The following is an 11,553-nucleotide window of genomic DNA, read 5'->3' on the forward strand; positions in this document are numbered from 1 at the left end:
TGAGCTACTACATACCTTTCCCTCAGTAATAACAGATTAATTCAAGAGGTAAAACAAAACTTAGCTCTTTACTGTAAAACCCTTAAAAAAAACAAAAAACACTATGGTACAACATCCTCCACAGTTGAATGGAAACTGCCAATAAATGCATCAAAAAACAAAGACAATACAGATCAACTGCAGACAGACCTCAATAATCATAAGTATTTATATTACATACTTACACTTTGTGGTGTACATTAAGATAGCAGAAGTGAAATGCATTATACCTTTCAATGTACTTTGTTCATTTTAAGACGTCTTCCTTGATTTTTTGTTGCAGGGAGGAGGAAATTAAGTAAAGAATCCCATCTGCCAATTCAAACACTCTACCAGACTTCTAACACTTGACTGACTTTTAAAATCTCAAGAAATGTGTCTGAAAAGTTATATATTTATCATTTAATATACCATAATTTTTCAGATAACTATCGTGTATTTAAATATCATTTTCAGGAAAAAAGCCCACTCATCTTTTTGGTTAGCAAGTTATTTTTATCAATGAAATGGACAACCATTGATCCAGTTTGAAAGATCAGCACTTTCATTTTCAAATACAAATTATTCTCCAGAGCAATGTGAATTAGCACTACTGTACTCTTTATTTCACCCTTATAACAGAACATATAATAATTCTGGCTAGAACAGATCAGTCATCAATAATCTCATTAATCCTATTGATCTATTTTATCCAAAATAAACATCACATTGAGTTTTGAAGGTTCTTAAAGGCCTAATTTCTACCACACCTCTTGGTAATTTATTCATGTTGCTCTATAAACCATAAACTCCAGAAAGCAAAGACTGGCATTTGCAATCTGATATATACAATTCATGCACATGCAAACTTCAGATTCACAAACTGATATAACTAAGGGAAAACAGAAAAGCACTCATTTCACACTGTCTGTTTATTTGTCTAAGAGATGTAGCAAGCGTGCTTAAACTAAGAATCCTTTGTATTTTTACCCTAGTCAGTCAATTTTCACCTTTGTGCAAAGGGTAAATCTAGCGTGCAATAATAATAATTATGAAGTCCTTAAAAAAAGGAAGGGAAGAAAAACATAGAGATGAAGTTTTCTTTGATTGGTCATTAATACTGAACTTGTGTCAGCATTGAGAATAACAATGTGTGATTTTTAACATCAGAATTATGATGCATGAAAGTTTAACAAATAATATGAATGAATAGCAACTGAACTGTTTCTTTGCAAGTTGTGTATGTCTCAAACAAGGAAGTACAAACTCATGCATTTTATTCACTGACCTTGCACAGTTTAAGTTTGAACTTCATATTCTATAAAGACATTTATATTCACATTACACATCTATCTATATTTTAACATGACACAATCAAATCTAACTTAGGAACTCAAAAGGGAACTCACTAGTTCCTAAGAACAGATACAAACTATGTTATAACCAGAAAAACTGTTATTAAGAATTCCAGTGTGTATTCTTTTATTCCAAGGCACTATAAACCAGTCATCTGTGGGTAATGACATTTACCCATAATGATGCTAGCTCAATCTCTAGCAAGCAAACCATTAAAATATACTACATTCTGGTAGAAATTATGACATGCATTCCATAAGCAATTTCATTTTTTTTGCCATAAGAATAACAGGTTTCAGGACGGAACATACAGGAACGGACAAATCTATAGAATACTAATAATGAACTTACAAACTAGACTGACAATACTGAATTAGTAACCAAATAACTGTGCAGGATCAGGGTAGACAAATAAAATCCTGCTGTGTCTTCAAGACAAAAATTTAAAGGCTACTGCAAGTTCTAACTTTATTAAGGTGTGAGCTGACATGAGCTATTATATCACGGTAGCAGAAAATGTCAAAATATTAATAATAAGCACTTCAATTAACTTTATATGTAAAAATTCCACTTCAGATAGAAAAAAAATATTTTGCAGGATGTTCACCTGTTTTGAAAAGTGGCGTTGCTGCATATCACCCACTGCAAGCATGGGTAAGAAGCAATCAGACAAATGATGTAACACATCTCAAAGAAAGCATTCACATATACTGTACATGGGTGATTAGTTTTAAATGGGCCTCTTCAGGGTGTAAAATACTTACTGTAATAAACTGGCATGTGATCCCTGCTGATCCAGTGTACAATGCTCAAAGGCCTTTTTTTTTTTTTTTAACCGGATACAACTTAATTGATGTGGCTCATTTTATGTAAAACTCACTAATGGTGCTCAATTACTATATAAAAACTTATTTCAGACTCTACAATATATATTTTATTTAAGTACCAATCCCCTGTAAATATTCATTTTTAGTCAACAAATCTGACACATACTTTAATGAAGGCATGTGGCATTACACAGAAAATCTATCAAGATGGTAAGATTCACTTGCATTTAGTGACTGATAAAACAAAAGTGCTCACATTCCCTTTGGAATTTTTACCTTTTTTAACATTTTCACATGCAACACTGTTTTTAAAATCACAGTACAGATGCCGGTCATAAAATTAGAATATCCTGACAAAGTTGATTTATTTCAGTAATTCCATTCAAAAAGTAAAACTTGTATATTAGATTCATTCATTACACACAGACTGATGTATTTCAAATGTTTATTTCTTTTAATTTTGATGATTATAACTGACAACTAATGAAAGTCCCAAATTCAGTATCTCAGAAAATTAGAATATTGTGAAAAGGTTCAATATTGAAGACACCTGGTGCCACACTCTAATCAGCTAATTAACTCAAAACACCTGCAAATGGTCTCTCAGTCGAGTTCTGTAGGCTACACAATCATGGGGAAGACTGCTGACTTGGCAGTTGTCCAAAAGACGACCATTGACACCTTGCACAAGGAGGGCAAGACACAAAAGGTCACTGCTAAAGAGGCTGGCTGTTCACAGAGTTCTGTGTCCAAGCACATTAATAGAGAGGCGAAGGGAAGGACAAGATGTGGTAGAAAAAAGTGAACAAGCAATAGGGATAATCGTACCCTGGAGAGGATTGTGAAACAAAACCCATTCAAAACTGTGGGGGAGATTCACAAAGAGAGGACTGCAGCTGGAGTCAGTGCTTCAAGAACCACCACACACAGACGTATGCAAGACATGGGTTTGAGCTGTCGCACTCCTTGTGTCAAGCCACTCTTGAACAAGAGACAGCGTCAGAATCGTCTTGCCTGGGCTAAAGACAAAACTGCTGCTGAGTGGTCCAAAGTTATGTTCTCTGATGAAAGTAAATTTTGCATTTCCTTTGGAAATCAAGGTCCAAGAGTCTGGAGGAAGAGAGGAGAGGCACAGAATCCACGTTGCTTGAGGTCCAGTGTAAAGTTTCCAAAGTCAGTGATGGTTTGGGGTGCCATGTCATCTGCTGCACACAGTGCCAAAGCTACCAGTACCTGGTTTAAGGACCATGGTATCCCTGTTCTTGATTGGCTAGCAAGCTCGCCTGACCTTAACCCCATAGAAAATCTATGGGGTATTGTGAAGAAGAAGATGCCATACGCCAGACCCAACAATTCAGAAGAGCTGAAGGCCACTATCAGAGCAACATGGGCTCTCATAACACCTGAGCAGTGCCACAGACTGATCAACTCCATGCCACGCCACATTGCTGCAGTAATCCAGGCCAAAGGAGCCCCATCTAAATATTGAGTGCTGTACATGCTCATACTTTTCATGTTCATACCTTTCAGGTGGCCAACATTTCTAAAAATCCTTATTTTGCATTGGTCTTAATTGATATTCTAATTTTCCGAGATACTGAATTTAAGATTTTCATTAGTTGTCAGTTATAATCATCAAAATTAAAAGAAATAAACATTTGAAATATATCAGTCTGTGTGTAATGAATGAATCCAATATACAAGTTTCACTTTTTGAATGGAATTACTGAAATAAATCAACTTTGTCATGATATTCTAATTTTATGACCGGCACCTGTACAAATCAGAAGAAGATCCACTAAAAGGAATGTATATATCAGCTAAAGAACTCTGGGCTCACTTTTCATATGCCAAGGCTACCATCCAAAACAACAAAACAACACAATTTGATGTCTATGGCTTTGAAATACAGTAGATCGATTTAAAACAAGTCCATCCATCCATCTTCCAAACCCAGTTGTCTAGAGCAGGGTTACCTGGCATTTGAAGCTTGTCCCAACAAGAATTTGGTTCAAGGTAGGAACAATCCCTGGACTCAGTGTCAATACAACATAGGGTGAACACACACAGGACAATTAAGCATTGTCAGTTCAACTAACCTCCATGACTTTGGACCGTATAAGGAAACTGAAGCCCCTAACATGGAGACAATTTACAAACTCCATGCAGGAAGCACCCATGACAAACCCTGGCCCCCTTGTTGTGAGGCAGCAATATTATCATGTGCCACTGTACCACCCTTAAGGTAATTTATGCTGAATATTTTTCGTCAAATGTTTTAAGTTACAGTATTTGTCATTATTATTACTGAATGTTGCTGGTAGGAGTGTTAATGATGTGGTAGTTTTTGGTATTTGATTTATAGTACGCATTAAGATTTCCATCCATCCACTATCCAACCCGCTATATCCTAACTACAGGGTCACGGGGGTCTGCTGGAGCCCATCCCAGCCAACACAGGGCGCAAGTCAGGAAACAAACCCCGGGCAGGGAGCTCATTAAGATTTATTGTTGTTATTAAATGCAAAATTTCAATTCCTTTTTCACATATGTACTTAAGGTAGTTTTTTTCACAATTCAAATATTCTAAATTAAAAACAGTAATTTGTGATTAAGTGGAAAATTGGGCCTTGTTTCGGAGGATGGATACACTCTATATACTAAATTATACTATCATTAAAATCATAATTTCAATTGGATTATGTGATAAGCACCTACTCATTTCCCTAGTATTAAGCATTATTTAATTTTTTAATTTGCACACTGCAGTTTCTTCTGCTTGTTGCCTTTTTGAAAGAATGTCTTTTTAGCTACAATATGAACTACACATCCATTTCTTTTAAGATTTATTCACATTGTCAAAGCCTGTATTTTGGTACCATAAACATAAGCAAGAACTTAACTGGACTTCCTTAAACAGTTGACGTTTAAGTACTGTTCACAACATGAGGATAACTTTTGGGACATTCACTGTGTTTTCTGCCTTAAACTTGCCATGCCTTCTTATTCTTTAATGACAGCATGAAGATCACATCTTGAAAATCCAGTCTGGTGAGGTATGGCTAGCTGAATATAACTTTGTTGCTGAAAAATTATGATTTCATGCCTGTCTAAGCTTGTTAGTTTCCATTATCTTGTGTTGCCATTCAATACATCCATCTAATGTTAAAGTGCACTACCAGCACACCTGGTTCAGCTAATCACTGCCTTTTTATTTTAATTGGAGGTGCTGCCCATGGACTTCAACATATACATGAAATAATCATGGCATCTCTAGTACAGAATTGCGAGGCAAACCTGTGTTGTTCTGGGAATCCCACAATATATCAACAATTTTTTGGAACACAATAAATTTGTGTTACTTTTAATTTTATTCATGTTTATTTACATTATTATAATCGTATATAGTGTTTTCACAAGCAATTAACAGAACCCAGGCAACCAACTTTCATTTTTTCTTTTGTGACTTAAAACATTTCCACAGTGCTGTAACATTATGTGTGCATACTAGATTTGACAAGTGTTGGTTCAATGATAAAAGGTTCCTATGTTTAATTGCAACAGATTTCCAAACTTCCAAATAATATGCAGAAATTACATACCGCAATTGTATGCTTTTATTTGTGGATTCATACTTCATAGAAATAGGCTACTTGTTCAAACTTTGCCACATTTCTTGTGCAATGATGTGAACAGGGCTAAATAAATTTTCATGAGAAAAGCAGATTTTAAATACATTTTTGCATGTGACTATGTTTACATACAGTGAAATTAAGTAATGATACACTAGGGAACATATCTGACTTTGGGTGTCAACCTTCATGAAACAGATTCTATACTTTTAGCTTCCCAATTTTACTTCAAATTATGTACTTTTAAAAACATGTGAAACACCTAATATGCACTGGGCCCAAAAAGAGATTTTAAATTGGCAGGGTTAAGGTTGAGTAAGAACAGGTTTTGCTTTCCTCTTACAGTAAGAGGCACAATGATAGATAGACAGTGTGATGGACAGCCGGGTCCCATGTGTGGCCGGGACGCCCCTGCTGCATCTGTTCCGGGGGAGCAACCATGGGCACCTCAATACCTCCCTCGGGACACTTGGTGGCAGCCTCCCTGGCCGACAGTGATCCCCCACCCTTTCGCATGGCTCCATGGGAGATGGAGTCTTCCACAGCCTGGTTGGGAGCTCGGATGGCCACTAGGGGGAGCTGCATGGATGAGTCTTCAGCCCCACCCGGAAGTGCAATTAGGACCAGGTGGTCAGGCACCTGGAACTCTTCCAGGTGGGCTATAAAAAGGACCAGCCACCACCACTCGGGGGCCGGAGTCGGGAGGAGGACTAAGCTTGATGAGGAGGAGTGGTGGACAAAGAGAGTGTTTCCTTTGTTGTACTTGTACTTTGGGACTGTGTTGGGCTGTGTGGCACTGGGAAGACGTGTCCCACAGCTGAAGAATATAAATAAAGCCTGTGTTCATTTTGTATGTGCCTCTGCGTCAGTCTGTGCCGGGCCGGGCGATATACGGCGTCCTTATTACAACAGATAGATATTTATATACCTAAAAAAAATGGCTTTTTACAGAAGATAATTATTATAATATTATGACAAACAACACACCCTTCGCAAATATACAACAGAATGGCTAAAAAAAAAAAAAACTTCTCATCTGACAGCTGCATTCATAGTGAGGAATTATACAGGTGTATTGTCATTATCATAAAGGAGCCCCAGTAGCATTTCTTGACACATGTTAGCTAAAAATGTGTTAGCTTAAAGTACTCTGTTTTAGGGTGACATAGAGAGGATGTGCAGCATTGGTCATAATGGCATTCAGTTTTGCTTTCATTCTCTCATTTGCTACTATCTCCAAGAGCTCCAGAGTGCTTCCCACAACGGAACATGCCCTTTTAATTAACTTGTAGATAAGGCACTGGCCTTCCTTGAAGTGATGTTACCAGTCCTGCACAACACAGAGCAGAAAATCGCACTGGCCATCACAGAGTTGTAGAATATGTGAAGGATGTCACCACCCACACTAAAGTAACACAGTCTTCAAAGGAAAAAAAAAAAGTCTGCTCTGCCCTTTCATATATAGTTTCTCTAAGTTACAAAACCAGTCCAGCCTGTCATTGATGTGGACTACCATGTACTTGGAGCAATGCACCACCCCTACATCCAATCCTTGAAAAGAATCATCAAATAGTTTCAACATGTGACTTGCCCTGGTATGATATTTATAGCATGAGGTGTACAGAATGACGAGAAAAAGATACAGGATGTTCCTTGTGATATCTACAGTGGTGCTCACATTCACATCATAGACACAGTGACTAAAAAAATGCCAATCTGCCCAACAGGTAAGTCTATTACTCAAGACACAATAGATTCATTCTCCTGCATATCTCTGAGCTTATGCCTCAAATGGGATGGTTAGATAATATTAAAGCCACTGGAAAAATCAAAAAACAGTTTCAACACTGCTACTAGCTTTGTTCAGGTGACAGCAAACCTAGGCAAGCTGCAGTTGGTCCAACTGATCTATCACAAGGGGACTCATAGTCTATAATCAAAGGTCTTAATGATGTAAGGCATAAGTGGCACTGGTCTGTAGTCATTAGGTGAAAAGCTACCTGCCTTCTTTAGAACAGTAACAATGCAGGGTGTTACATTTCATCTTGCAACCCCTATATAATTTGAAACAAGTATTTTTGTTTGATATCATATATTGACACCCTTGAACTATTATATAGAATTATAAATATAATAAAATTAGGATTACAGTCAAATGTGAACTGGTCACACATTTGGGATTGTTCCATCAAAGTTTTCCCAAAAGTGTCCTGGGTACGGATTTCTTGCGAATCTGTGCTAAGCAAATGAACTCAGAAAAAGTATTATGACTTAAATGGGTAGCTGCTCTGATTAGTTTCAACTTTTTTGTCATTGTACAGGTTAAACGAAATGCAGTTTAGCCAGACTAACCAGAACGTGCAAACAGAGTAAGGTGCGATTGACAGTTGGTGCAAATATTACATTAAAGAGCAACAGATAGTAAGGTGCAATAAGGCAGCACACAACTGAGAATATCTTTCTGTATAATTGAATTTACAGGTAGTACTACATACAATTAAGTGTATGAATACTGAACAGTTTGTATTATTTCCAGTAAATTCTGGTTAACGTTAAATGCAACGTCTACAATTCTACAGTCACCCATTTTTCTTTTTTTTACTAATCACTCTTAGACAACGCGGCAGCACAATTTTCCTTTCAACACTTTAATTCCAGTACAGGTACATCTGAATGTACACCCACCAGTTTGTTTTTAGTAATGCAAAGCCACTTAAAACATTAACACGCCCACGCAACGACAGCCTTCGCGTCCACAACTGTCTTCTTCCCATGGCACAAACCCCATTACGACGAAAGTTCGAGATTCAGCATCTCCCTCCCGATGCAACCCATCTCCTTGCTGCGGCTAGCTAGCACAAGAAGAAGCTTCCAAATGACATGGCAACAAGCAGCAGCTCAGCGTGTCTGACGCGGGCGAACCCGCCCACTTTTAAAAGGCGACCCATAGGATTCAGTTTCCGCTAAGCGAACAGTGCTATGAAAACGAAGTTCACGGCATGGGTAAAGCGACAGGCCAGTTAATGAGGTACCCCAGTTTAGGTGGTACGTCAGCACTCGTCCATTAAAGCAATTATGCTCCAAACGGGTAGACACCAACACCGAGGGGAAACCTTGCCACGCTGTGCTCTGGTGCTGAGGCACGTGAGCGGCCTTCAAAGCTTACAGGCACCGGAGCAGCATACCCAAGTTGACGGCCGAAGCAGCTGGTTCCGCCGAGGACCAGGTGGCGGTGCGGGGAGACCATGCCAGGCCGCCCCGCCACTGTCCGCTGGCTGCCACACTCGCGTTTGTTATTGTTTACCTCCCACCACCCCCTCCCCTTTGGTTCCCTCATCCGGGCCAGGGGGAAACCATCCCCCAAGTGACGACGCTACTCACCCGTGCCGCTCGAGTAATGCTCAAGTCCTTCATCACTTCCTCGAAGGCCGCCGTCTCCTCTGCCTGTTTCTGGTTGTGCAAAGCAATCTTCTCGCTAAATTTCCGCGGATTGTTCGACGTCGCCATTTTTCGGTCTTCTCCTCCTCTTTCGCTCCGCGGGACGTGACGTCAGGACGCAGAGGCGCGTGGGCGGTCTCCGTACGTTCGCCTCGGAAGAGGGGCGGGGTTACGAGGCGGACTTTAAAGGAAGTTTTTATTTTCCAAGAGTTATATTAAGCAATAAGAAATATAAACTATGAAATAAAAGGACACATACAACCTGATACTAACATATTACCCTCCAATATAATTGTAAAAACTATTTACATATATAAGGGTGATATTTATTCTAACTATAAATAAAAACAGTTAAAAAAGTTTTTCTTGCTTTACAAGTTTTTTATATTATCAAACATTTTTCTTGTTCAATTAAAAACACATAAACTTAAAATGTAACCAATTCATTTAACAGATATGAAGTTCCCCAAAAAGTATTAACAAATAGTTCAAACATAAAGGCAGTGTTGGTTACAGTACATGGTTACTGTTTTGGACCTAGGATCTGAAACCCTGAGATTGTGGGTTCTGATCCCACTATTGACAATGTGTGACCATGAGTGAATCACCTCACCTTCCTGTGCTCCAATAGGAAAACCAAAAGAAAAGCAATCAACTATCCCAAATGTTGTAAGCTTCCTTGGATAAAGGTGTTGGTGAAACAGGTAAATATACATTAACTACGGAGGCAAGCGTCTTTGGCGCCCAACCCCCAGTTGCAGCAGGAATATTAGTAAAATCTGTACATGTACAAAAGAAAAATTATTATTTATTGGAGTAAAAATCACGAAATTCTATAAATATGTAAAAGAAAAATTAATTATTATTTAACGTAGTAAAGATCATGAAATGAGAATAAAATATTTACTCTCTTACCGATTGGAGCATTCCCGTTAAACTGAGGTCCACTATGCTCGATGCACGACTTTCTTGATATTTTAGTTTAGAATTTAAATAGGGAAGAACAATCTGAAAATCTAACAACATCACAACAAAGTCCGATCAATTCTGAAAAGAATGATACCAAACATATATATGTAGGTTTTAAAATAAGCCCGATTTAAAGCGTGACAAAAAACGTGACATAAACACGTCACATAAAATCATTGCACAACATCGTTGCACTTTTAGGCTTAGGATTTTATATATAGAGAGTCGATTACACAATTCAAAATCACAAAATTGCATGAAAAATATGTACCAGAAGCTCCTTCCACTCTGAAAAATGTATAAATATAAATTAAATAGAAAAGATACGTTATTGATACCCATGGAAAATTGTGGTGTTATAGCAGCCTATAATTATTAGTAGCCATTATTACACATAAAAACTATGCAGAATGCACTCTAATTTAAATGGTAAAATGCAAAACCATGTATATATCCATGATGTTTTTAAAGTTAGCATATTACTAAAGATTTACAAATAAGATGAAGTGGCAGATCTTCTACAACTACTACAACTATATTAGCCCTGCCTGAATGTGAGTGTGACCAGGAGTGGAACATGCAATAAACGTGCGGCTTGTTAAAGGATAGCTTGTACATGATTCTGCAAGGAACAGCTTTAGTTCCCCCATGGTTATGAGCTGAACCTAAAGGGTTTGATACTGTTGTGTTGAATGGACGAACATTTTCTAGCCAGAGAATATTTGCAAGGCAATGCACTCCTTTATGTATGCACTGTAAATGCTGCAAAAATTAAACAGCAAGTAGACAGTTGTAAATCAGTTTAATCAAGAACTTACATAATTGTACTTATTCCATTCTGACCTTTCTCACAACCAGAGTTAACTTTGCAGTCTTACCATAGACTAATGGATTTTTCAAAATAAGTTTCACTAGAGTTTTAATCCTCTACAGGCTAATTGAAATAGGATAGTTGATATATCTGCTTGAATGCAGAAGGACATTTATGATTGCCGAAATTAAATACAAAAAGACAAAGGGTTGTAGTAATTTAAGGAGGATTATTTGTTTCATACAACTTGTTTATGGAAATGCCCATTTTTTATTTCTGAAGTTGAATTAAAAGTTCTAGCCATTGTTTATAACATTATGTGTTTTCACCTGAAATATATTTAGAGCTCACACTCATTTTGAATAGATTAATTATGTTTGGGATGTCCTGGCAATGTGACCAAGTTGTCAAATGAAGGAAGGTTTCTCAGAAGTAGCTATCCTGGGTATGATTTTGTAATGGAAGAATAACAGAGAGCAGTGGATAATAGAATAATTATTCT

The 11,553-nt window shown here is 37.7% G+C and overlaps 1 protein-coding gene across 3 annotated transcripts in view; it reads right to left on the reverse strand.

Annotated features, from left to right (window-relative positions):
* The window catches only part of crtc1b (CREB regulated transcription coactivator 1b), a 155,289-nt gene extending 145,930 nt beyond the window's left edge, over nt 1-9,359 (reverse strand). For all 3 annotated transcript variants that reach the window (XR_005635342.1, XM_039766588.1, XM_039766587.1), the window contains exon 1: nt 9,215-9,359. Coding sequence is in view for 2 of the 3 variants with exons in the window: in XM_039766588.1 (XP_039622522.1) it covers nt 9,215-9,340 (126 nt within the window). In the remaining variant the exon portion in view is untranslated. The remainder of the gene's footprint in view (nt 1-9,214) is intronic.
* Between the last annotated feature and the right edge of the window lie 2,194 nt (nt 9,360-11,553).

This window comes from Polypterus senegalus, chromosome 10, assembly GCF_016835505.1.
Source record: "Polypterus senegalus isolate Bchr_013 chromosome 10, ASM1683550v1, whole genome shotgun sequence".
Classification (NCBI taxonomy): Eukaryota; Metazoa; Chordata; class Cladistia; order Polypteriformes; family Polypteridae; genus Polypterus; species Polypterus senegalus.